The sequence below is a fragment of the Barbatula barbatula genome (genome assembly GCF_947034865.1).
Source record: "Barbatula barbatula genome assembly, chromosome: 15".
NCBI classification, from domain to species: Eukaryota; Metazoa; Chordata; class Actinopteri; order Cypriniformes; family Nemacheilidae; genus Barbatula; species Barbatula barbatula.
Genome location: NC_136778.1, coordinates 6,499,640 through 6,523,453, shown reverse-complemented (window position 1 = coordinate 6,523,453; position 23,814 = coordinate 6,499,640). Strand labels below are relative to the sequence as shown.

Here is a 23,814-nt window from a genome sequence, read left to right as displayed (position 1 = left end):
GCAGAGCAGGATGTGTGACATCACCACCAGAGACAGGAAATGCAAAGGCTGATGAAGTGCTTGATCCGCAATTTGGAAGATTTTGAATCAACGGGAGCATCAGCAACACGTTAAACAGAAACAGAGCTTTTCGAAAGCATCATTCAAAACGGAAAGCCTGACGTCATCTCCAGAGCCCTGCCAGAGATTTTCTCATGATTACGGTGAATTAAAAATGAAACAAAAAGAGCCTGTTGCGAGCGAACGGTGTTACGTGTCGCATGCTCAGGCATTTAAAGCATTGCTGTTGAGAGATCACTTTGTGCCGAGCAGTAAAGCTGTAATTATTCCAAGTCTTACTCACTAAAGTGTTCAAACTCTGTGTGCCTTAGGGTCAATTTTAACAACTCACTGACGCTAAGGCTCACCGACACCTTCATTTGCCTTGGGATAAACTAATTGAAAAATAACCTGTGTATTCTCCAGACATTTTCTGAGAACTCTTACAGTTGCATTTACAGAGTTTTAACTTATAGTTGTACATTTATTGTACATGTCTCTGTAAATCATTTCCCTAGGAATTAAACCCAAGAATACAAAGGTGTGACCAATTTTTAGAGCATTGATTTTTCCTTGTTCTCTAGACTTGAAGGACATGCAGGGATGCAACTGGGGCAAACGGGACTAAAAGTGTATGGACAGCACAGGTCTATTGTTGCATAAGGGATCACAGTAGATCAGTCTATAGACTTTCCAGCCTTCACTGTGTCAGCAGTCCCACTTCAAAGTCCCCCATAATGACTAGGACAGCACAGGAATCCCAGCAGGTGGTGATTACACACACGTACACACGCATAAACACACACAGTGTGTCAGTCCAACAGTGACAGCTGTTTAAAAGTCTGACTGACTGACACACAAATCTATGAAATGGTTTAAAGAGAAGAAACAGGACAAAAATAGAGGGTGATGGAAGAGGAAACAGTGAGCAATAGACGAGTCAACGGAAATAAACAGACCCAAAGATAACAAAGGACAGATCTACATGTACAGTACAACATTTAACCACCAAGCTATTTTATTCATTCTATGTGTTTATTTATAAAAAAAATGGTTTGGTTTCAGTTTTTTCAAATGGCATCTATATGTGTGCAAATCCATGTTCATATTTGAATCCTGAGACAGAGAGATAGTATGCTTCTTATTTTATGTTTAATGTTTTGGCAATATCGAAGCACACACAATCATGCTAATAAAGTACCTTTCCTAAAAAATTAATAAAATGAAAATAAGAGAGATAGACTCAGAATAAGAGACCGGACGGAGACTGTCTCAGAAAGAGAGAGAGATCCAATCCATTTCAAATAAAAAGGAAATGGAATGCAGAGAAAACTCATATCTCAGGACTAAGAAAATAATGTTCTGGAAAACTAGGAGACCGATCACTCAACCATGAGTTAAAATTAAACAATAAATGTCGCTCCTGCATTCTAGTTATAAAACTCCAGCTCAGCCCTGCTTGAGCCCTCAGGGGCTTGGCACATTTTATTAACATATAGGACAGTCTTAACACAATGTAAATCTATCCATTACTATAACATCCAAAATGCATGACATACAGGATAAGATTTAGGAGAGACATGGTCATCTGGAAAAACACGAGCTGCTAGAGGTGGGACTAGTGGGGAGAGAGGGATGGAACTACAGGACTAGCAAGCAACACATCATCACATTAATCCCTTCGTGTTTTGTACATTATGCACATACACACGATTACCAACAAAACTTAATCTTGATGGTAATCGGGTCTCACTCCTCTGTTGGCTTGTGGGCGGGCTCTTTTATTTCGCCTTGCTGTGCTTTTCAAGGAGAATGGCCAATAAAAGGGATAGGATCCCTCTGACGACACAGGGATCCGACTTATAAATCGAATTCTGTATCAAATACAGAAATACTACATCACACGTCCGACTCATTTTTAATCAAGTTGACCATGTTAAGCATGAGAAGCCAGCACGTTTAACATTGTTAAAAACCTGATCTTTAAAAGTCTGGAAATGTGGTCATTCAAGAAATCTGCATACTGTTTTTGACCTTTGGCTTTAAAAAAAAAGACACTCTTTAGGGACACACTGACCTTGCACGTGGAGGTAGAGACGAGAGGAAGAAATTCCCCCCTCATTGGCTGCAATACAGGTGTACCAGCCGGCATCATCAGGTGTGACTCGATTGATTTCCAAGGACAAGTTGGCGGTAACGCGCATGCGTTGGTCCAATCTGGCATCTACATGACCCCGTTGCCAGGTCAGGTTAAAGCGCACCGTGCTGGCAACAATACACGTAAGGACTGCGTTTGCACCAGGGTATGATGTTACATTATAAGGTACTGAAATGGCTGGAGGAGGCTCTGCACATATACAAAAAGAAAAAAAATTGTGGTTAGAATTACAAATTAAGAATATTGATTTATGGGTCACAATACAAAAATGTAGAGATTACTTATGAATACATTTAATATATATATATTGTTTTATGCGGTAATTATATAAAAAAATGTGGCGCAGTTTTTGAAACTCTGAAATATTATAAACCTTGCAGCATCTTTAAAAGGGCTTTTAATGTTTGTCTGGAAGCATTTTATATCAAGAGCCTAAACTGTTCATTTACAAATTATTTTCGTATATTGAAGTTCTCATAAGGTCTCTGAATGCTTGAACTTAGCTGATCTGACAGCGACAGACATGGGAAAGGAGTTGACAGATGTGTGGATTAGGCCATACGTGATGAATTTATACAGGAAGACATAAATAACATAAAGGAGGTTTATCCTGTCATTAGGCTAATAATGTCACTGGCCCTTATGACAGCACAGTCAAGAAAACAGCTCAGCCAAAGAAGCTCAGAAAATGGGAAAGAGAAAAGGAGACATTTTAATTTTATTTTTAAGCAATAAACTTGTTTTTATTATGAAACATTAGCAATGTTCTCATCATAAAAACAAATATTCATAACAAATGTGCACTAAGAAACTAACTTCAATTTTAAAAAGTATTTTTCGACTGCTGCACATAATCATAATATGAAACAATTAATCATGTTCAATAAAACAAGATAAATCCAGACAGATGTCCAGCATGCTCCATAACAAAAGTGCACAAATGCATGGCGGAGTACTGCAGGGTTCAAAGCAAGTAAACACAAATTCCATCAATCAGTCTAACTGAAGCTGTAACTACGCTCACTCACACATGAGATTGCTCAACACATGTCTGTTATACACGAAGCATGACGTAAACCAAAATTGTAAGGGTCATTTCATTTGAGACATCCAGTGTTCTTGCTACTTAAACAGAAACACTGGGGGCTGAGGCTTTTTGGACTGATCAGTTTCAGTCACATTAGGATTTCAGCCAGGCAAAGCGAACCCACAAACACAATTAATCGCACCCATAATATGTAGACTCACAACAACACATGAGAAAGTGCTTCAGGCATGTTAGATATAGAACACCTCAATAGTTAAGTTAATTTACCCCTGAAATTGCTCACATGTTATCTATTACAGAACACAGCAGTGTATAGGGCCTGACCATTCAGTCATGCATGGAGTTAATAAAAGCGGCATGCTTCCGTGCTCTCCCAATGTTGGGCATCTACTGTGCTAACTGTGAATGACAGAATTCGTTCATTAACGACCTGAAGTAACAGCTAATTAATGGGAAATAAGCTAAATGCATCAATATGTTTCGCATTGTTATTAGCAAGCGTTTAACTGCAAACTGAAGGTGAATTTCTAACCAGAAACATCAAGAAAAGTCTGAGCCCGTCCTGTTCCGGCACTGCTGATAGCAATGCACTCGTAAAAGCCCTCATCCTTCAGGGTCACTTCCGAGATCTCCCATGATGCATTCGAGGACTCCCTAAAATATTTTGAAAAAATAAAGTAAATTAATGCTCTCCAAAATAAACACAAAAACAATTGCTAATGTTAAAATAATCAGCATTGAATATATTTATTACAGTATATTAAAATTGCTTTGGAAAAAAAGTGATTGCTAAATTACATATGACCTGGTAACCAAGTAACTATAACGTTCACTGTGCCACATTTTAAAGGGCCATGTACTATAACCATGTAGCACTTTTTGTCAACTTAAAAATGTTAGTTAAGGCTTTATTACTTTAATACAGCCTTGATTTTCTATTTACATGATCTTTGTTACCTCATTTATTATGAGTTCAAAAAGCCAAAACAGTATTAGAAAGCATTAGCAAATGTAACAGAAGTACCTGAAGAGTTGATCTACACCCAAACGTAATCCCTCTCTGGTAAACCGTAATGTATAGGGGATCAGACTGTCCACATAGCAAGTAATAGCTCCCTTCTGCAGGTAGTATCCCGGGGTATGAGTGGGCATGCTCACTTTGGGTGCATCTAAAGAAAGAAAGGTGCTGGTAAAACCAGTAAGACAGTAATACATAGTACTCAGATTTAATTTACTCTTGACTGATCTGACATCTGACCTGGTACAATGCTGGAGTAAGACACACTGGACACTCTCTGAAAGACAAAGCCGTCACGGTCATAACCGGTGACGCGCAGGAAGAAGGCCTCTTTGGGTGGAACAAACTCTGTGATGTTCCAAATGCCGTAGGGGCGTCGCTCAGGAAAGTAGCGAATGGGTAGTGTCTTCATTACATTACCGGTGATGCTCATGAGCTCTAGCCTGTCCGCACGAGCAGGAGGGGAGAGTGTGGTAGTGTTCAGCAGTACAAAAGTAGGTATTCCTGTGTGTGAAAGAGGACAGAGGTTAGAAAGGTCAACCAAAACATGTTTTAAATGCTCAAGTAAATGGCCAATATGGTGACCTCATAAATTAGAGCATGTGTGGTCCAAACAAAAACATCCCTGCTGAAACCAACTGACCTTGAACTGGCCTGCTGGATGTCATTTTGAAGTCTAGCGTGTGTTTCCGGGAAAATCCTGCTCGAAAATCGATGGTGCTGAGACCAGAAATACGGACGGAGTGCCTGCCCTCACTGGACGTCTGCAGTTAAATTAATAAAAACAATAATGTAGTAAATACAGTAAATAGAGAAGTTACACAGCATTTGTTAAACATAATTCAATTATGTTTATTATTCATTATATTATTTATTTTAGACTTTGTAACTATTACACTTGCTTGTTATGGTAATATACACTGTAGAGGCGTCACCAGCCAAACTAATTTATGACAACAACAAGCTCAAGATCCACAAATAAAGCACATTTTAAACCCTAAACCATTTGAACCATTAGGAATGCTTTGAGTCCAACTTGATCCCTGCTGTTCTCTGCTGTCCTTTATGACTGTTTTGGTGCCGAGGGCCTGGCATGGGCTTGATGTTGTCAGTGCAAGCCATTGCAACCCATCCTCTGCTTGCATTCTTTTGAAATTACAACCATCCTGAAGAACTACCATGGGCCTTGGAGCACTGCATGGTATGACGCCAAGAAACCATCACTGCTAGGGTCAGTGGTGAGTAGAAGAAGCTGACGGATTTATAGTATCTGAGAGGCACAGAAGGATGTAGCTACAGTAAAACCTTGAGCCTACAACTGCTTTCCAAGAACAATTAACAGAACATTAAGATAAAGATTTAATCCATTCATTATGAGGATTTAAAGCATTCCTTGCACTTATGCTAAATTTGTAGCAGAATTTAAATGGACAGTTCACCTAAAAATATTTTTGTTCTGTTAAACAAAAAAGAAGATACTTAGAATGATGTAGGAAACCAAATCATTCTGGGGCACCATTGACTGCCATAATAGTTTCGCTTCCTACTATGGAAGTCAATGGTGACCCAGAAGAGTCGGGTTAGTTGAAACAACACATTTTGTGTTCAGTGGAACAATATATTGTATACAGGTTTGAAACAAGTTGAGGCTGAGTAAATGACGACAGAATTTTTATTTTTGGGTGAACTATCACTTCAAGCCAAAAACCATCAAACCCAAAACAAGCCTGAGGAAGATGATGCCATAGAACTGTTGGCAAACCGAAATAGTTATCTCAATTTAAACACATGAATTCAAATAACTGGGAGGAAATAAAAACTAGAAGGGTTTTCCCTCTCTCAGTGAAATGTTCTAAACTGGACACAATCTGGGCACTTATGTTTACATACTGAAGAGAAATTGAGAGAAATAACCTCCAAGATATGTTGGTCTCTTTATCATACTGTAGATACTGTCAGGACATATTTTATATGGACCAGTTTTTGATATTTCTATGAACCTTATCATGAAAGGATTTTATCCTTGGCAGTATAAATCACCATTCACTTTCCTTGCACGGAAAAACACAGCACAGGCATTCGCACGGTGTATGAATGTTGGGAGTGAAGAAAAACGCTTGGGTGGAAGAAGGAAATAAACTGACACATAGATAGGGTGGATTCTGCAAGTTCAACGCCAGACAAAGATCTCACGCCCTGAGTGAAAAAGTACACTGAGAATGACACAGCCTCTCTTTTCATTCTTCTGCATATATCATACCCAACTCCCAGCTCAAACAACGACCCTACTGAGCAGGTCATGCAAGCGTAAAGAGAACCCCCGACAGTGCACAGCGAACACAAATCAGTAAGGCAAACATTTTGTCTTTCCCTTTTTTGTGACGGTAGGTACCCTGAGCAAACCCCTGTTCCTGCCTGTCACACAGCTTTTCCAAACCAAAGACCCACAGCCAGATTTCACAACATCAACAGAACAACAATCAATGACTTCACCATACAACCTCGGTTTTCAGAACCAAACCATCACTCCAAGATCTGTCCTTGTTCTCAAAAGACAGAGCAGACTCACTTTTTACCTTTCTGGAAAAGTACCAGTTACACAGTTAAATCATCTACATGGTCACAAAAGACCTGTGCACCCCAGCTGCCTATAAACCTGTTAATCACCTTTATGGTCCACATTCCTGGTGCTGGATCTTTGAGGTTGAGGACTTTGGCAGAGTTGGGGATGTGAAGGAGCTCAGAAAGGCCTTCCGTAATCCCGATGAGTTTTCCTAGGACACAAACAGAACACGCTTAGAACATTAACATTCTACGGTATGTAGGCTTGCAGAAAATCTTCAGATAGCACACAAATGCGTTCTTAGTACCCTGAGAATTTCGAATCTCGATGAATGGTACAGGGCCACTTAAAGCAACAGTGACTTCTTTCAGGCTTGGGTCAAAGGGGATCTGCCAGCTGTTGACAAGGCCATGCTGATGATCAGTGGAGAGCAAGTGAACTTTAGAGGACTGCACCGCCTCTTCCACCCATTTCAGTACCTACGGCAAAACCAGTACAGAATGAGTCAAATCTAGCTTATTACATCAATATATGAAGGTCTAAAAAATGAATCTGTTTATTACTGTTTATATCTGCTAGGCATCTGGGTCTATGGTCTATGAAAACGAGGAGTAAAATGTAAACACTGCACATATGGTTTTGAAATGCACATGACCTCTCAGCCAGACTCCTTGACTGGAGGTCTGTACCTGACATATTTTAGAACCAGACCCAAACAAACACACCACAACTTGCATTCATGTCAGGACAAACGTGAGGCACCAGCAACTGTTATGGTTCACTCTGTGCCCAAGGAGAGACCAAATACTACTAGTTCTTTATTTAAACCTAAACAAATTAAGTGTAGTGGCCTAAGGGCACCTTGTTAATAAGAATATTTTCAAAAAATGCAAAATTGCGCCTGAACTTAACAGGAAATCGAATGCACTTCAGTTGTTTGTAAAATTGTCAATTTTGTGGTCCACATGTGGAAAAAATATACAAATTCAATGATAAGAAAAGATCTGAGGAGGAACTGATGGACCAAATTTAGACACGTAAAATGGTGATTTTTACCAAGGGTTCAAAAAGTATGAATGAGCAGGATCCTTTTATTTAAATTACTATTACAAATATGTTCCCATAAAGATGTGTCAATTCTGCACCAAACAAGTAATAATTGGTCTGTTTGCCAAATTTGGCTTAACTAATTTTGCAAGTCTGACATTGCTATCCTATTTTATAAATTAGTTGGGTGCACCTAATAATGCATTATGCTAAACCGCACGAGGGGACATCCAATCTCCTTCATTCCAGCTACTCATATCTGTGACCTGTCTGATTTCAGGGTAGCTGTCAGAGGTGACCTTAAATCAGAAATACACAGTAATCCAAACAATAAAGACAAAAGGAGACCAAGAAAAGAGAATAATAGGATAAAGAAACAAATCTATCCGTTAACCTTCGTGTCATAGAATCAAATCTTTAAGGATTTAATGAAAAGAAGTTGAGATCTAAAATTACAGTAAATGTTCAGCAGCTGTGCTTCTAATTCCAAATAAAAACTATTTTATGTCTTCTGAAAAATTTCAGTGTTGGTTTGATTCTAACATCAAACCTCTGGAGCATGGCCAGCTTGACTGCAAATTATTGATATGAATTTCTTGGAACATTAAAAAGATGAAAATCTTCAAAATCCTAAATGTTTTTCAGAGAGCGTTCAGATCTTAGATACCAGGCTCAGATGAAGAAAAGCCTTCAGAAAACAAGAAACAGTGAGCAATGAGTGCAGAACAATTATCTTCTGTCTTTTAGAGTGCACTTGGCCTAAACAAATATTAAATTAGTGTCTCACCTCATTGACTTGCTTTTTGTCCAGATGGAACACCTGTCCTGAGCTGGTTGAGGCGATCTCCTCATACACCTTATAGCCGACATGAGATCTGTCATCACAGTCACCCGTCAGCACAAACACCACCTGCCAAAATGCATACACACCATTAGCACTATTCCAGTATACCCTTTCCATAACTAGGCCCCAGACATGTTTATGTCATATTCAAATGAAATAAGGTTTTTGAGTAACATACAAAAGAGTCAAACAAAGTTAAAAATCACAAACTAGAAAAGAAACCAAAAACTAATAACAAATAAAAATCAGAAAACACAAAAGTTCAGGGTCTTTTGTTAGAATGGGATAGCAAAGGCTCTGCTCATGCATCCAATGTGAAACAGTAGCGCACTGGACACACATCTACTCCTAATGCAATATGAGCCCATTATAACTTTTAACTAGATGTGACGTTAATCAATGAATATTGTATCACATATGAATGTCCTTCCTCAAAGTGAGCGTCCTGGATAACTTGATTGACAGGAGTTTTGTCCCATCAGCTGTAGCTATCCCATCTCAACAAAAGACCCACCTTTTCCGGTATGACTGATTTGTCATTGTGTTTTCTGAGCTATTTTGTTCCCCGAATTGTTGTTGTGTTTTATAGTTTGCTGTTTTGTTTTTAGATTTGAATTGGAGTGAAGAGGTTGGATTACCTGTGACTGTTTCTGCTGAATGAGTTGGAGAACCTCATGGGTCAACTTGTAGTCTTTTGATCGGGCATCGGTAAACACGTAAATGTAAGACCCTGGCAGGGATATTTCAAGGGCAATCTTGATGGCTCCAATGCTCATCTCTGGACAGTCTCCACCACCCTGAAGAGATCCATCATTACTTCTCATTACATGAATGTTCACATGCAAAACTTGTTATGTTATTTTTCTTTTTAAATAATAAGCATTTCAATTGCATTTTTATTAGCATTTCCATGTGATATAGTCAATGTGCTCTGCTGACAGGACATCAGTAGATTCCTAAAAGCCAATAAGTTGGAAGTGTGCAACTCATGTTGACCTTGGAACAAAACTATCAAGCGTAATCCTGGACCCAACTTGTGGGCCCCAACTGGATGACTTCCAAAAGTCCTGTATGTTACATACATTGTTTTAAACTAGTATGGATAAATGTTTCTAGTGTTTTTGCACAGCCATGTATCAGTAATACATTAACATCTTTCTCATCTGTCTGACTCTTGTCTTCATTATGTTTTCCAGAAGGCACATATCTGAATGAAACATCTGGAAGCAAGTGAGCTTTGCCTCTCTGTTCTTTATACAAACACACGCTCCTTGCGATCCACCTCATCCCCAACAAACACTAGCAGAACAGCAGATAGCAAATTGAAACACAGAACGACAAGAAGATTGTAAGAAAGGTTAAGGATGTTCGGAGTCATTTGTTTACAATGATTCTGGAAAACACATTAACAGCAACAGAGGATTTGAAAGATTTATCCCCCAAAAGCCAATGTTTTGGAAATTTAAAGTGCATAAATACACTCAAGCACACATCTACAACAAACGGCGAACTATACCAAATCATGCTCTACTTGAACTTCTGCCTAAGAATTATTCTTTGTGCCAGTACAATAATGCACTTAATCAGTGTGTCTGCATTCCTCTGCTTTGGCCGGAACAGCTGGGACGGATGCTGAGATTGACGAGAAACATGCACATATCAGAATTGTTTCGAGTAGACATGGCTATTTTAAGGGGGTGTCCATGTCAATTTTAACACATTTGAATATATATTGTTGCACAACACTGAACTATGCTGCAGCATACTGTATAAAACACTATTACCAAAAAGGATTTGAAGACTTGATCCTTCACTTTATTTTAAAACACTTGAGACTTGACTCTCCATCAGATATTAGAGAAAATTCCTGGCTTCACAGGAACTATTTCACTTCTGATGAGTTTAGCAAAGTGGATATTCTCTGATGATAACAGTATTAGCAAAACAGTTGGAGTCTTTGTTTGGCTGTTAAGGTATGGACTCTACAACAGTTGAATGTAGTGAATGGATCCAATCTGTGATTAAATATGTTAAGATCAACAAACCTCATGTGAAGTGCATGAACTCACCTGGACATATAGCTCCCGTAGCTCATCCTGGAACTTCTTTGGATCTGTTGTTATTGTAATAGGTCCAATCTCTGCAGAAACAAAAACGAATGCTATTAGAGGCAAAAATGTAAACTGCTGAATTCTAGTCAAATGACCTGTTGGATTAAAAGATTGAAATGGTTTCTGTTTTGATCGAGCAGATGACAAATATTTGTGTTTGCAGCCAGTGGCGGATGTCTTGGGTCAAGGGTCACAGTTGAAACAGGGGACCGGGAGCTTCCTGTTCAGTGCCAGGAGGTTTGAATCGCAAAGTCAAAGTGAGAAATAAAGGGAGAAAATCTAATATGCAGTGTGCAGTATAAGCGCCTAAGGCAACAGCTGTTGGTTTGTTTTTCATAACATATTTATATTGAAAAATAAAATTAATTAAAAAGAACTAATCTAACAATCTCATTTGTGATATTTACCATATTAACTCCTTTGAACTAAAGAGTAGATTCCTTGCTTCCCCTGAAATACTTAAGTTCTCAAAAAAACACTTAAATCCTGCTGTGATAACACAGAGCATTTGTCTAATTTTGTGGAGATATTTTGTTATGTATTTGTATTTTACTTAAATTATGCTGATAACATGCACGTTTAAATAAGGAAAAGTCTCATACACCACTATACTCCAAACAGGAGTCAGCATATAAAAGAACTCATGAATGATTGACAGGTCTTAGTGAAACCTAGCAGATATGATGTGGCAAATCAATGAAGGGATGTTTTGATTTAGTTCAGACTTCTTTATACTTCTAACATTTCAGGCACTTTGAAGGGGTCCAACCTCAGCAATAATGTGCAGGAAATTCTGTGAAAGTTCAATCCAGTAAAATATTTTAAAATCAAGGCACAAATTACATGGAGACAATTGTAAAAACATGCCGTCAAGGCATTACACCATATGGCAGAACCCAGATGCAGGCAGACGAAGGGTTAATCAGAATTCTTTATTAAATAAAACAACCACAATGGGGAAACCATGAACCAAAAAACAAGGCAAACAAACACCTCCCACGAGGGGGACAAAACAAGGTCTTTAGAAAAGTGAAAATAAGTTCACAAACTGTAAACATGAACCAGGGTAATCCAACAACGTGAGCCCAAGACATCTAGTGCTAACAAACACAAACATTAGACAATGCACCAACACTGAACAGAGGGAAACTGTGACTATATAAAGGGAGACACTAACGAGGAGTGATTACATGGGGAGAGTGATGACAGGTGATTGGAATGAAACCCTAACGAGAGTGATTAACCGACCAGGTGATGGGAATGAAACCCTAATGAAACAATTACAGGAGAAAGGAGTGTGGGGCTGAGAGACATAACAGGAAGGCACGTGGCGCCAAGTAACAACATAAAGCCACGTGTCTCCACACATAACACAACAGAAACCCGAAAGACGTGGCAATGTCATGACTCTGCCCAGGGAGCTAGAAAGCTCGAGACAGGAAGGAAAGAGTCCTAACAGTATTTTATACAGCACAAATAAATCACTTTATAATTTATGTGTGCTCTATAATCTGATGTCATGGGATGACATTATAAGAAATGCATGTTATATGTTCCCAAACACAGAACGGAAGTATGCATAGAAGCCTCTTCACTTTAAAGCTAGCAGCTCATGAATCACACAAACCCATATACTGTCGCAATTTTGATAATAGAATGAATTACCCCAGCATGCTGTGGAAGTCTACCCTGCTGGGTCTAACTGGCTATGGCTCTGCTGTAAAAGACCAGCCTGTTTTCATTATGTTGTCATTTCCTTTTGGATCAGATGTTCTTCTTTGTAATAGGAAAGACCTTATAACTCAGGTATGCTCTTGGCTCCTGGCGTGAGGTCACTGCATCGCAGTGCCCTTTTGTAAAGCCATATGACATCATGCTCTCTTTCAGCTTTCTTTTAAGGTTTGATGATCTGGTAATCTGTTAAACGTGCAAAATGAAAGAGGTAGCTGTATTGCCAAACCAGCATCTTAATGAACCTAATAAATCCCATTCAAACATGTGCAAATTTATTCTCAAACTCAAAACATATAGGAAAAAAAGGCAACGTTGTCAGGAAGCTCAATGGTGTCCAGAAAAGGCAAATTGCTTGACTCCAAAAATTATAGAGGTTAAGCTAGAGTTATTGAGACCCCTTTGAAGTACTTCCATTTCTGTATCTGAATCAGTTTTATGATCCCTTCAGAGCTCTACTGCAATATGTTGTCCTATTTTTCTATATATAACTTTCTTTACCCAACATCAATTTAACTGATTTTCTATGGTTCTCTTTAGTTTATTTTAACCGCAAATAACTTTATGGTCTAATGTAACTTCTTGAAAACACTGTATAAACAAATGCTTGCGGAAGTCTGAAATCTCTCTCACGAGAGATCTTTTCAAAGAGCTCATATTTTGGCAGTATGGAAAACCCTTGGAGTGTAGAAAAAGAACATGTAGGCGATCAAAGCAATGTTTAAGAGTAACGGGATAATAATTTTGACTGGTGTGCATGGGACTGCCTTTCAAGTCAAAGCTTTCGTGAATGGAAAAGTTGACAGAGTTCTGGGATATTTCTCTTGATTAAGCAGTTTTATCTTTGCAGCCTGGGCACTGCTCTTCTTTACCTCTTAAATAAAAGTGATGATTCAGTTAAAGGAAACTAGGGCAAGGAGCATGTGATAGTGTTAAAAAAGAAGAAAAAGGTGAAGTGTTGCTCTTAGGAGGACACGTTCAAAAAATATGATTTTCTTTTTACATTTGGAAGACATTTAGAAGATGTCAAGTGATGAATTGGAGATCATGGTAAATACAGTAAGAGAGAGGGAAAACTTTTCAAATCATGAAACAGAAAGAGAACAATTATAAAAGTAAGAATAAAATGATTTATTTAAACCATTTGATTTTAGGGCATCTTAGATCATTCCAAAGGAAACCGTCAAGATGTTTTCTCATACGTAAACATAGACACATGCTTTTGCTCAGCACCGAAGAATGATCCTTTTAAACACTGTAAGCACGCTGCATGTTCATTTCATCATGATTCATTTAAAATGAATGGGCTTTATTATGATGATACAAAATGTTCCTAATCTAATGAGATTGAACTGTAAAAATGTACTGTTTAAATTTTAGTGCTGGTTCCACAGTAAACATAAAACACCATTTGTTTAAATAAGATGCAGTAATGTCCCAATCTAACTTTTTGAATGAACAAAGAAAACCATACCATGTCAAATTGTATTCTATCGGTACTGCTACATGATCCAAAATTATGGCATGTTTGCCTAAATGCCTGTAGAGAGCCTGAACGAATTGTGAAGCAATCCAGGTCAGTCTAGACCCATTAATGTTTTAAGGATCATGCAAGCAAGAAAGCATAAAAGAAAAAAGAAAGAAAAAGAAAGAAAAGCTAATTTTTTTAAATTAAGAACCTCTAAAGGCAAACTCACTCAACGTAAGCTAGTCCATCTAGATGAAAAACTAAAGAACGATTTTGGTTAAATATGAGATAGTTGGAGCCTGGAAAACCACTGTGGAAGTTTAGCTACTAATCCTCCACCACAAAACTCCGGCCAAAGACCAGAGAGTTTATATAGATGTGGAAACAATCATATTAACAGTCCTCAACATTAGTTTTCATCACATTCTCTATAATTTCAGCGAGCAAAGTCACCATGTACTAGGGCTGTGTAAAAATATATATATGCATGTAACTATCGCAATATTTTTTTCATCCATAGTGTATCGACAGTACTACCCACTTTAGGGGTGCAATCCAGTTTGGGAACCCAAACCTCTGATTTAAAGGTCCATGCATCGCACATCATGGCCACTCTGCAGAGGTAAGGGATGTTTTAACACTTATCCTTTCAGATATCCTCACAGGTGGTTCGCAGTATGTTGTATTTCTAGCTCTACTTTATACATTTTCTATTTATAGTATTGCACTATATCGCAAATGTGTATCGTATCAAAATACATAGCAATGTATTGTATCGTGACCCATCTATCGTGACATGTATCGTATCAGGAGGCTCTTGCCAATACACAGCCCTACTATGTACTATGCAAATGAACAATTTAAGAGCACCATACGCTGTTAACGTTCTGGGGATAAACACCTTTTATTAATTACAGGTCTCTGTCCATGTTGACTCTATATAGTGTATATGTACTTATAAATGTTTAAACTGTGTAACTGGTGTAGACAGCTTCTTATTTAGATGTTTTTACTAAAAAGTGTTTCCACAGTAAATCATCATAAAATATGGATTTGATGACCATTTTTATAAACTATTGTCACATGAGTCAGCAATTCACTCCAAAAACAACCAAACAACAAAACAATGGATACACCAAATTACTAACAGAAATGACATCATAATGAACTGTTAAACATTTGGAGGAAATAACAGTTACACACAGACAGCAAATATTTTGCACAGACCTCTCTAGGAAGAGAAATATTTTTCTGATCTATGATAATCATTTCAATTGGCTCCAACATCATGCCAGGAAACTACTAAACAGTAAGTCTTTGTAAGAAAGGAAGAAAGAAAAAGAACAGTTCCATATGAGCCAGGACTGCCTCTATACTGACACACTGTATGTTCAAGACAGAATCACTCCACTACACATAGTTCAATACATATAAAAGGCAGATAAATATATCAATATTGACATGATTTATTTATGTAAGAGCATAGAAGAAACACATGCAAGAATAAAGAACAATTGTCCAAACAATTCAACACAAGGAACATGCTGTCAGCAGACTTTAGTTACATCGATATAAATTTGTCGATTCTGTTTAACACAAAAGAAGATATTTTGAAGATTGTGGGAAAACAAGCCGTTCTGGCGCACCATTGATTTCCATAGTAGTTTATCTTTCTACTTTTGTAGTCAATAGCATCCCAGAACTGTTCGGATACAAACATATGTATTTGGAGTGAACTGTCCCTTTAATAGGACTGTTGTGCTCAAACTATACTGTATGTTGTCACTTTTTGTGTTTAGCCAAGTTTAAGAGCAGTATACCTCCTAGACTGCTAGACCACAAAATAAATAATATGCCATGCCATAGAAAAAGAATACAGTGGTTTTGTGGCTCTGTGGTTTTGCTGCGTGTTCTGCGTCTGGCCGGATTGAAACCTACTGTTTTAAAAGACATGAGCGTGTGCATGAATGTCTATTAGGCCTGATGTCGATTTAATGCTTCTGTATATGGAAACTGTCCAATTCACAATCCCACAATGCTCTTTGCACATGACATACAGTGAGTCATACTCTTTCACGCTCATACTCAGAAATACTTATAGTAAATAGCAACACGTGCTGTCTGTAGTGTGGACTGATAAAAGCATGATATATAAAAAATGAGATTAATTAAATATTTCACTGTAAAAACAAAGAAACAAATCAATAACAAAGTTATGATTTTCAAGACAGAAGACATAGCAACAAGGTTTTACAAAAGGTGTTTAGAAAACTACTGCAAAAGTAGTGCAATAATTATATGGAGTGACTTTCGTATCGCTGACGTCATAAAAAGACAAGCAGCAAAACCTGACTAAGGATATGCCCAGGGGTCTGAAGCCAGTCTGTTTCAAATTAAGACCAACGTGGTCTGGGGCCTGGTCAGCCTTGGCTGCATGTCATTGGATGAAAGAGGTTTGGGATTTCAAATAAATGCCCTTTGGAGGAGGGCCTCATGTTTGATTGACATCGTCGAATGGCTGGTGGTGCAACTGCAGCACCCCATAAAACTGTCAAAGCGGGTCAAGGTGTTTCTCTCAGCATGTGACTCCAGCTGACACCAGAACCGCAATGAGTTAAATAATCAAACACTTACACTAAAAGTACGCAAAATGTACAAAACCCTATTATGAAGGATAACAGGGAGGGAAGGCAGAACGATTTAACTCATTTATGAGATTAAAGTTGGTACCCCAACCTCAGACCATGCAAAAAGCTCAGACCTGCATCGACACGCAAGATTTCTAAAGTAATCCAGCATTTTGTCTGGCTTGGGAGTACAAATCCTCTTGTTGTACCAGAAGGGCCCATGAGCTGTTGTCGGATGTCACTAAATACAGCTGGAATGCAGCTGTGAGCTATTAACACAAGTGTCCAGCACGATCCACAACTCTGCACTCTGAAACTCAGGCTTTGCTAAAGTGGTGGAAAGAAATGACAAATCTGTCACAATGTTTTATTGTCTTTATCAGGAGACCTAATCGATCAACTTAATTTGTTTCAAGTCATTAAATGGTTTGAACTGATGCAAAATTATCACATTCTAAATACAAAGTAGCATCTGATAAAAACGGAGTCTGTCTCTACTGACAGCTTCTTGACATCATTACCAGCATGCATTACTGCTGGATACTAATAAGAAGCCTGAAATTCTGAAATACCGTTTATCTGACGTCACTCCACGCCCCATATTTAGCGGAGTTAAAAGACGAGATAGGAGGCAAGCGGTCAACTTTTCGCATGTTTTTGTTCATCATCATATCCTTTGTAAACAAAGAATTTAATCACATTTAAAACAATGAAAATTTTAACTTAAGGTTCTTACTTGGACCTGCTTTCTTAAGTATCATAGCAGTTCTTCTCAGCTGCTTAAAATGCAGAGACATCTACAGCTATGTAACATATAGATGCCATTACTTTCAAATACAGTCATTTTGAAACCAAAATGTAATTAAAGACTGTTGGGTCCAATGTATCTTTCAATGAGGTAACTGTAAGTATGTGTTACAGTGCGATCCATGATGTAATACAAACTCTTTCAGCACATGACAGATGCTGCTCTTATGTAAAGTGTTTTTGCCTTAATTGTTAAATGGTGTACAGATAAAGAACTGGCTGGCACCATTGACCACACACATTTTCTACCAACTCGAAACCACAAACCAACAGGATTTTGTCAAACCATCCATTTCCTCACATTTCTTTAATACCTACTAGAAAACTTTCAGTAGAGCAGAACCTGCGCTGTTCTAAAGATAAAGCCTGCACTGAATGACTAGAAGGTCTCCATCGTTTGCTCTTTAAAGCCAACGATCACAACACATCCTCTTACAGCAGACACTGACAATGCCAGCTGAGAGCTGAGTGGCGTTTTTTCAGGCGCTCAGGACATTTTTCAGCAGCGAGACGGAAACTCTCCTGGGAGCTACAGAACAGTGAGACAGAGAGTGATGCAGGGAGACCGGAATAGACAGACCAAGAAAGGAATGCAAACCTGGGGTCGAGAGCAGGGAAAAGGCAAAAAAAATTCCATACAAACTGAGAAAATCATTTAGATGAGTCTCTCACTACTCCCTGTCTATCTAAATGTTATTTTATTGGAAAATATTTAAAACGAGGATATCTGTTACTATCCTGAGACTTAAAATCTTTAATAGACCCGGTTTCACAAACAAGGCTTAAGGCTAGTCCCAGACTAAAATGAATGTGTGACCTGTCTTACCTGAATATAACTTGCCCAGAAATATCTTAAAATATATCAGTGCTATTGGTTTGTCTCGAGATACACACCAGTAATGTATTCTTCTAAGGCATTTTTTAAAAAGCCACATAAATATCTTATATCTGCCAAATGCATAAATGTAAATATATGTGAATGGTGACTGGGGCTAAGGTTCAATAAAAGAAAGTCATGCAGGTTTGGTACAACTTAAATGCTAACAGAATTGCCAGTATTGGGCGAAATCTTTCATTAAGCATCTAAACCTACGAAACACCTACCTGGTGAGTTTGAATCCCTGGCATTTGACTTAAAAAGAAACCAAATGTATGGGATATTAAAAACTGTCCAAGAGGCATTACCAATAATGAAATTGAATTTAGCCCAAAGCATGTAAAACTTTCTCCAACTCATATAAGGCACCTTCAGTTTTCAACAGACTACATCTACTAATGCTATTATTCTCTAATGATATCCATGTTTTCCTTTCAAACATCTGAAAATAATACACCGGCCAAATGTCATCTATCATCCTTTAATCTTTCATTCCAAACTCATCTCAAGTTCAATTTCCCAGCAGAAGTTAGCCTTCACACTGCACAGTCACAGAAGGTCACAGAAATATATCTGCATCCAATCAAAACAAGTCCTAAGGCTCAGAATGCAGCGATCCTCAGGCAAACGTGCGGTCACAATCCAAACGAAATCCTGAATTAAAACCAATTGCACATTTGTAGTTTTCAATAGAGCTATTAGAGGTGGAGATCTATTGAAACGAAGAAGGCTGTCATCAAGCTCCATATAGATTGAAGATTGTTCGACTGGCTGAAATTAAATGATGACTCATTGTTTCTCAGTAACTACTAGGTTAGCAGCACTTTTGAAAATGGCTCGCTGGCACTGCAATCAGCACACGCACTGTTCTCAAATTAGAGAGCGTTATATTATTCTCTTCTCATCATTAAAGAGACCAGGCAGGAGAATTATACTGTCCTACACCAAACTCTGAAACCCTATTTAACCCACCCCACCCACCGTCACAAATTCCTGCCTAATGGCATCATTAAGGACCACGTTCATGCCAATACCCTTGTAATCTAGGGGTATTCCAAGATGAATGTTGCCTCTGAGAGCAAGAGGCAAAAGATTCAAAAAGATGTTTAGTTGAGGAATGAGCTTTGAACATGTTAAAAGCATCAATGTCCCTCCTTCACCTTTTTAAGAGTTCTGGTCACAGCTTACAGTGAGTGACCAACCAGAGTAAAGAAGATGCAGCAGGTAAATGAAAACTTAGGGGCCGTTTACATGAGACCGTTTTCAAGTGAAAGCGCAAAACAATTATGAGATTTGGCTGTCCGTTTACACGGAAACGGTGTTGTAGGGGACCGATAACGCAAACTTTTGAAAACGGGTTTCAAAGTGCAATTTTTTGAAAACCACGGCGTTCTCATTTCCGTGTAAACCCCGAAGTAAGCAAGAATGAGAAAACTACATTGTGCGAATGCGTATTAGTTGTCGGGGTGGGGTATGCGCGTTTACACTCAAACACAACGAAGAAGAAGAAGAAACAAATACAACTATAGAGGATGACATTTTTTGTGCTGCTCAATAGTTTGTTAACGCTTCATGGCATGGCATGGCATGCGTATTCATCATTTTTGCGGATCTGTGTAAACGCGGATTGTTTTGATAACGTTATCGTATTTAGGTGAAACCTTTCAAAAACGCAAAAGAAAAACTTTTCAGTTTTTCATCGTGTAAACGTAGCATTATGAAGGCCAAAGCAGGAATGTTGAGTTGACAGTGTCTCTAAAAGTCTCTAAATGTCACTGGCTGTCAAATAAAATCATAACTAATAGAGCTAAAGAAGAGTGTGTGTGTGTGTGTGTGTGTGTGTGTGTGTGTGTGTGTGTGTGTGTGCATAAGCAAGAAAGAGTGTTGAGAAAAAAGCTCAAACCAAATTAAGGAAATGTCTTTCCTTCGACTCCTTATAAAATGCATTTAGCCTACTTGCTTTGGAAGACAAAGCTATCATTAGCCTCTAAAACTAAATGAAACCCCTTTTCTCCACCATACTGAATTATATTCATATCCTATCCACTCTTACATAACCTGTGAAGTTCAGCCAGCTCCCTGTAATACTAGTCTAATATAAAGGCAGTTTGTTTATCCATATTTTCTCTGTTGTCTTTATTTCATTTGTGACAGCATTTTCCAACAGTTTCTGGAGGCCGTGAATCCTAAATGAATCTGAGGCTCAAAATCACACACTTACTTTTATATACATATTCAGATATAGAAACGTGCAAATTCAGCAAGTGGATTGCGAGCAATCACATTTTTATGACTTCATGTGTATTTGTGTGTGTATTGGTGTGTGTGTGAGTGTGGTTGGGATCACCCAGAGCCATTCAGAGAGAGAGTTGCGTCAACTCTGTTGACTCCATTGGAACAGTTTTTTCACAGCAGTGGCGGTCCATGGAGGCTCTCTATAGTTCACATAAAGTACTAGTAATGCATAGAGCTGCGGCTTAACAGACCAACTGAGGTAAACTTTTAACCCATTTAAAGACGTAATTCATTTAATGAATAAAAAAAATTTAAGAAATAAAGCATTAAAAGATCGGGTATCATGCTTTGTAATGCATTCTGACTTCTTTACCCTGTTAAAAAAACACGAAGAGATTAATGTGATGATGAATTGCTTGCTCGTGCTGTAGTTCCACCCCACTCTCCCCACTAGTCCCACCTCTAGAAGCTCACGTTTCTAAATACTCTTGGAAGATACGATGTATGCAATACCACTTTAATCACTCAAGATTAATATGAGATTGGCAGAAATTACCTGTGAAATATAACTTCCTGGAACTATCTGATGGTTCCATGAATCATGTGACAAGCGAAATTTTTGAATTCAGTTGGCGCAACTCTCTCGCTCAACGGGTCAGGTATGACCATCTTTGGACTCTCAGGAAAGCAGTAGCATAGTGAAGCCTGTGGCCACACACTGCTAAATGAGCCAACTGATCTATAAAAGCTCTCTGGACATCTGAAACTCATTGAAAACTCCTCTAGCCAACACTTCTTCAGTGCCCAGGGGACTTTCTATTTCCTCTTCCAGGTCAAAGTCAAGGGGGTAAGAGCAGAATCATTTTAGATTAATAATCTTTTAGATTATTCTTCAACACATGTTTATCACAAAGACAGACCTGACAGACCCTTTATATACCAAAGTGAGCTTCACTTCCAAATATGTTCTATTTGTTTACGGCATTAAGTAGATAACCGAGTAGACAAAACAGGTTTAGTGGGTGTGTAACAGGTATGATTTTTCTGTGTCAGAATCAGAAAGTATTATTTATACCCGGTAAGTATAACCACATACACAAAGAATTTGATTTGTTAAAGAAACTTCAAATATTTATAGAAACACAACAGCTGGGACACAGAAAGATTGTTGGTTTGATTTTAAAACTGCCCCAGCAAAGGCCAAACCTGTGTTTGTGTGTAATAATAAAAATGGAAATCTTTCAGAAAATTCTTCATCGCTAGCAAATGACAATTTTTTACAAACAAGCTGTACATGTTATGCATCAACATAATGAATATTCCACTACTTTGGCAGCATTTTCCTTCTGCAAGACAAAATCGAAAAACAATCTACGACACAATGCAAACAAATAGGCAACAGTCTGATTTCAGTACATGATTGCACACATCTGGAATACTGATTTACTGTTTTTGCAAAGGAAAATGCAATATCTCTCCCTCTCACCCTCAAAGAGCCTTCTTTCGTGTTGCAAATCTTTTGATTTAGTTACAGTGGACAGCGCATTTTGAAGCAATAACCAGATACAGCGTGCATCATGAAAGAAATTCCTAAACGCCCAAAGGAATGGATGGAAAATGTATTTGACGTGCTGTGTTTGGACACTTCAGGTCAGATTCAGGTTGGGAATGAAGAAAGGGGGGCATAAGATCTCCTGAGACAAAACTTTGAGACTCTCTCACTCTTCGCAGGCTTTCTAGATAAATTGTTTCGATCATACTGCCACATTTACCACAAGATCTTTCCCACCTTATTTTTATCACTGGCACTGTTCTTTGTTTTGATTAGAAGAGCGAAGAGTGAACTACTTTTCTCACTCTTTCGTCTTTGCACCACCAACTAATTACAGAGCCCAACATATCCATCATCTCTGTTCACATGTCCAGTAAAGCCAAAGAAGAAGGTGTAGTAGTGCCAAAAGTCCAAATGTGAGGCTTTGATTCAATATCGAGAAACTTTGATAGCATCTCACTACTGCCATATGCTTTACGCATACCTGTGTATGTTTCCAACATGATTTAAAATGCACGCCTCCCTTCTTGAAAAGTACCGGATTGTTGTGACCTTATTGTCCTGTACAGTTACATTACTGTGCATGGAAAAAGAGCAGCCAGTCAAACGCTTGTTTCCGAGCTCTGAATACACGGAATGATAATGACAGTGAATCCAGCACACAGAACATCTGGGCACTGCAAACAATGCTTTGATAACCCCCTATAGGTGCGAGACTCCAGCATTCATAACAAGCAACTCTCAGCAAACTAACACATTTGACATGTTTCTGGCAACCAAAATACTCTATAGACGAGTTGCATTCATTCACCGTGACCTTTAAAATATCATGTTCCTTCAAAAGGATGTATGTGACTAAAGGACGACTATAGGTAATTCCTTCCACAGTCTATAGAAAAATTTGCAAAATTACTATTAAGCATATTTCTTCAATTATTTGAAGCAGGGATTAAAAAACGTTTTAATGTTTAATTATATGTTTTCTGAAAGTTGTATACTTAATGTTATGCAAGTTCGGCTCATTTCTACCGCAGGTTTCTACCTTGTTCTGCTTCATTTGTTGCACTTAGGAAGAAATACCAATTCCCTTAGTGGTTTTACATAAGACAGGAGGGGGATGAGTAAAAGGTTATTCGTGTTATTTCGTGTACCTGGGTCGTGAAAAGGAACCAAGGCGAAGTTGTACAGTGGCGTCTTGGGTCTGCTGAGGGACGTCTCCAAAATCTTCGATGCTCCTTCAATCACTTGAACTAAATCATCGTACATGGAGCCGGTGACATCGAAGACAAACGCTAAGGTGGACGCTCCCTCTGGGATTTCTTCATTTGTGTCCTGGGCCGAGGACAAAGCTAGAAAGACTAATACCAGATTAAGCAAAAACCGCAAAAGTCTCAAATCCATCTCGGCGTTTTGAGAAACTGCCGTTCCTCAGGGAAAAAACGAAACAGAATTCAGCGCCTAGCTAAAGCCAGACAACCTGGCACGACATCGCAATGTCAAAATAGAGACTAATAAGGAAAACAAATCTTTGTGAAGTAAAACGGTTGAGTTTAAAGAAGAGTGAAAAGCAGTCAGCTTTCTCCTGAGCGTCGCTTGCGTGAGGATGCTGGCGAGTTGTTTTCAGTGCGCGGACACGAGCCTGCGCTTCATCTGAAGTCTCTCTGATACACTGTATAACTTCTCTCACCA

General features: G+C 38.5%; 1 protein-coding gene across 3 annotated transcripts in view; it reads right to left on the bottom strand.

The window, feature by feature from the left end:
• The window catches only part of hmcn1 (hemicentin 1), a gene marked incomplete at its 5' end in the record, with an annotated part of 67,092 nt that extends 43,566 nt beyond the window's left edge, over positions 1-23,526 (bottom strand). For all 3 annotated transcript variants that reach the window (XR_013787660.1, XM_079474724.1, XM_079474725.1), the window contains 11 exons: positions 2,117-2,386; positions 3,778-3,899; positions 4,270-4,414; positions 4,504-4,767; positions 4,907-5,027; positions 6,931-7,037; positions 7,134-7,305; positions 8,661-8,783; positions 9,356-9,514; positions 10,787-10,857; positions 23,277-23,526. Coding sequence is in view for 2 of the 3 variants with exons in the window: in XM_079474724.1 (XP_079330850.1) it covers positions 2,117-2,386; positions 3,778-3,899; positions 4,270-4,414; positions 4,504-4,767; positions 4,907-5,027; positions 6,931-7,037; positions 7,134-7,305; positions 8,661-8,783; positions 9,356-9,514; positions 10,787-10,857; positions 23,277-23,526 (1,804 nt within the window). The remainder of the gene's footprint in view (positions 1-2,116; positions 2,387-3,777; positions 3,900-4,269; positions 4,415-4,503; positions 4,768-4,906; positions 5,028-6,930; positions 7,038-7,133; positions 7,306-8,660; positions 8,784-9,355; positions 9,515-10,786; positions 10,858-23,276) is intronic.
• Between the last annotated feature and the right edge of the window lie 288 nt (positions 23,527-23,814).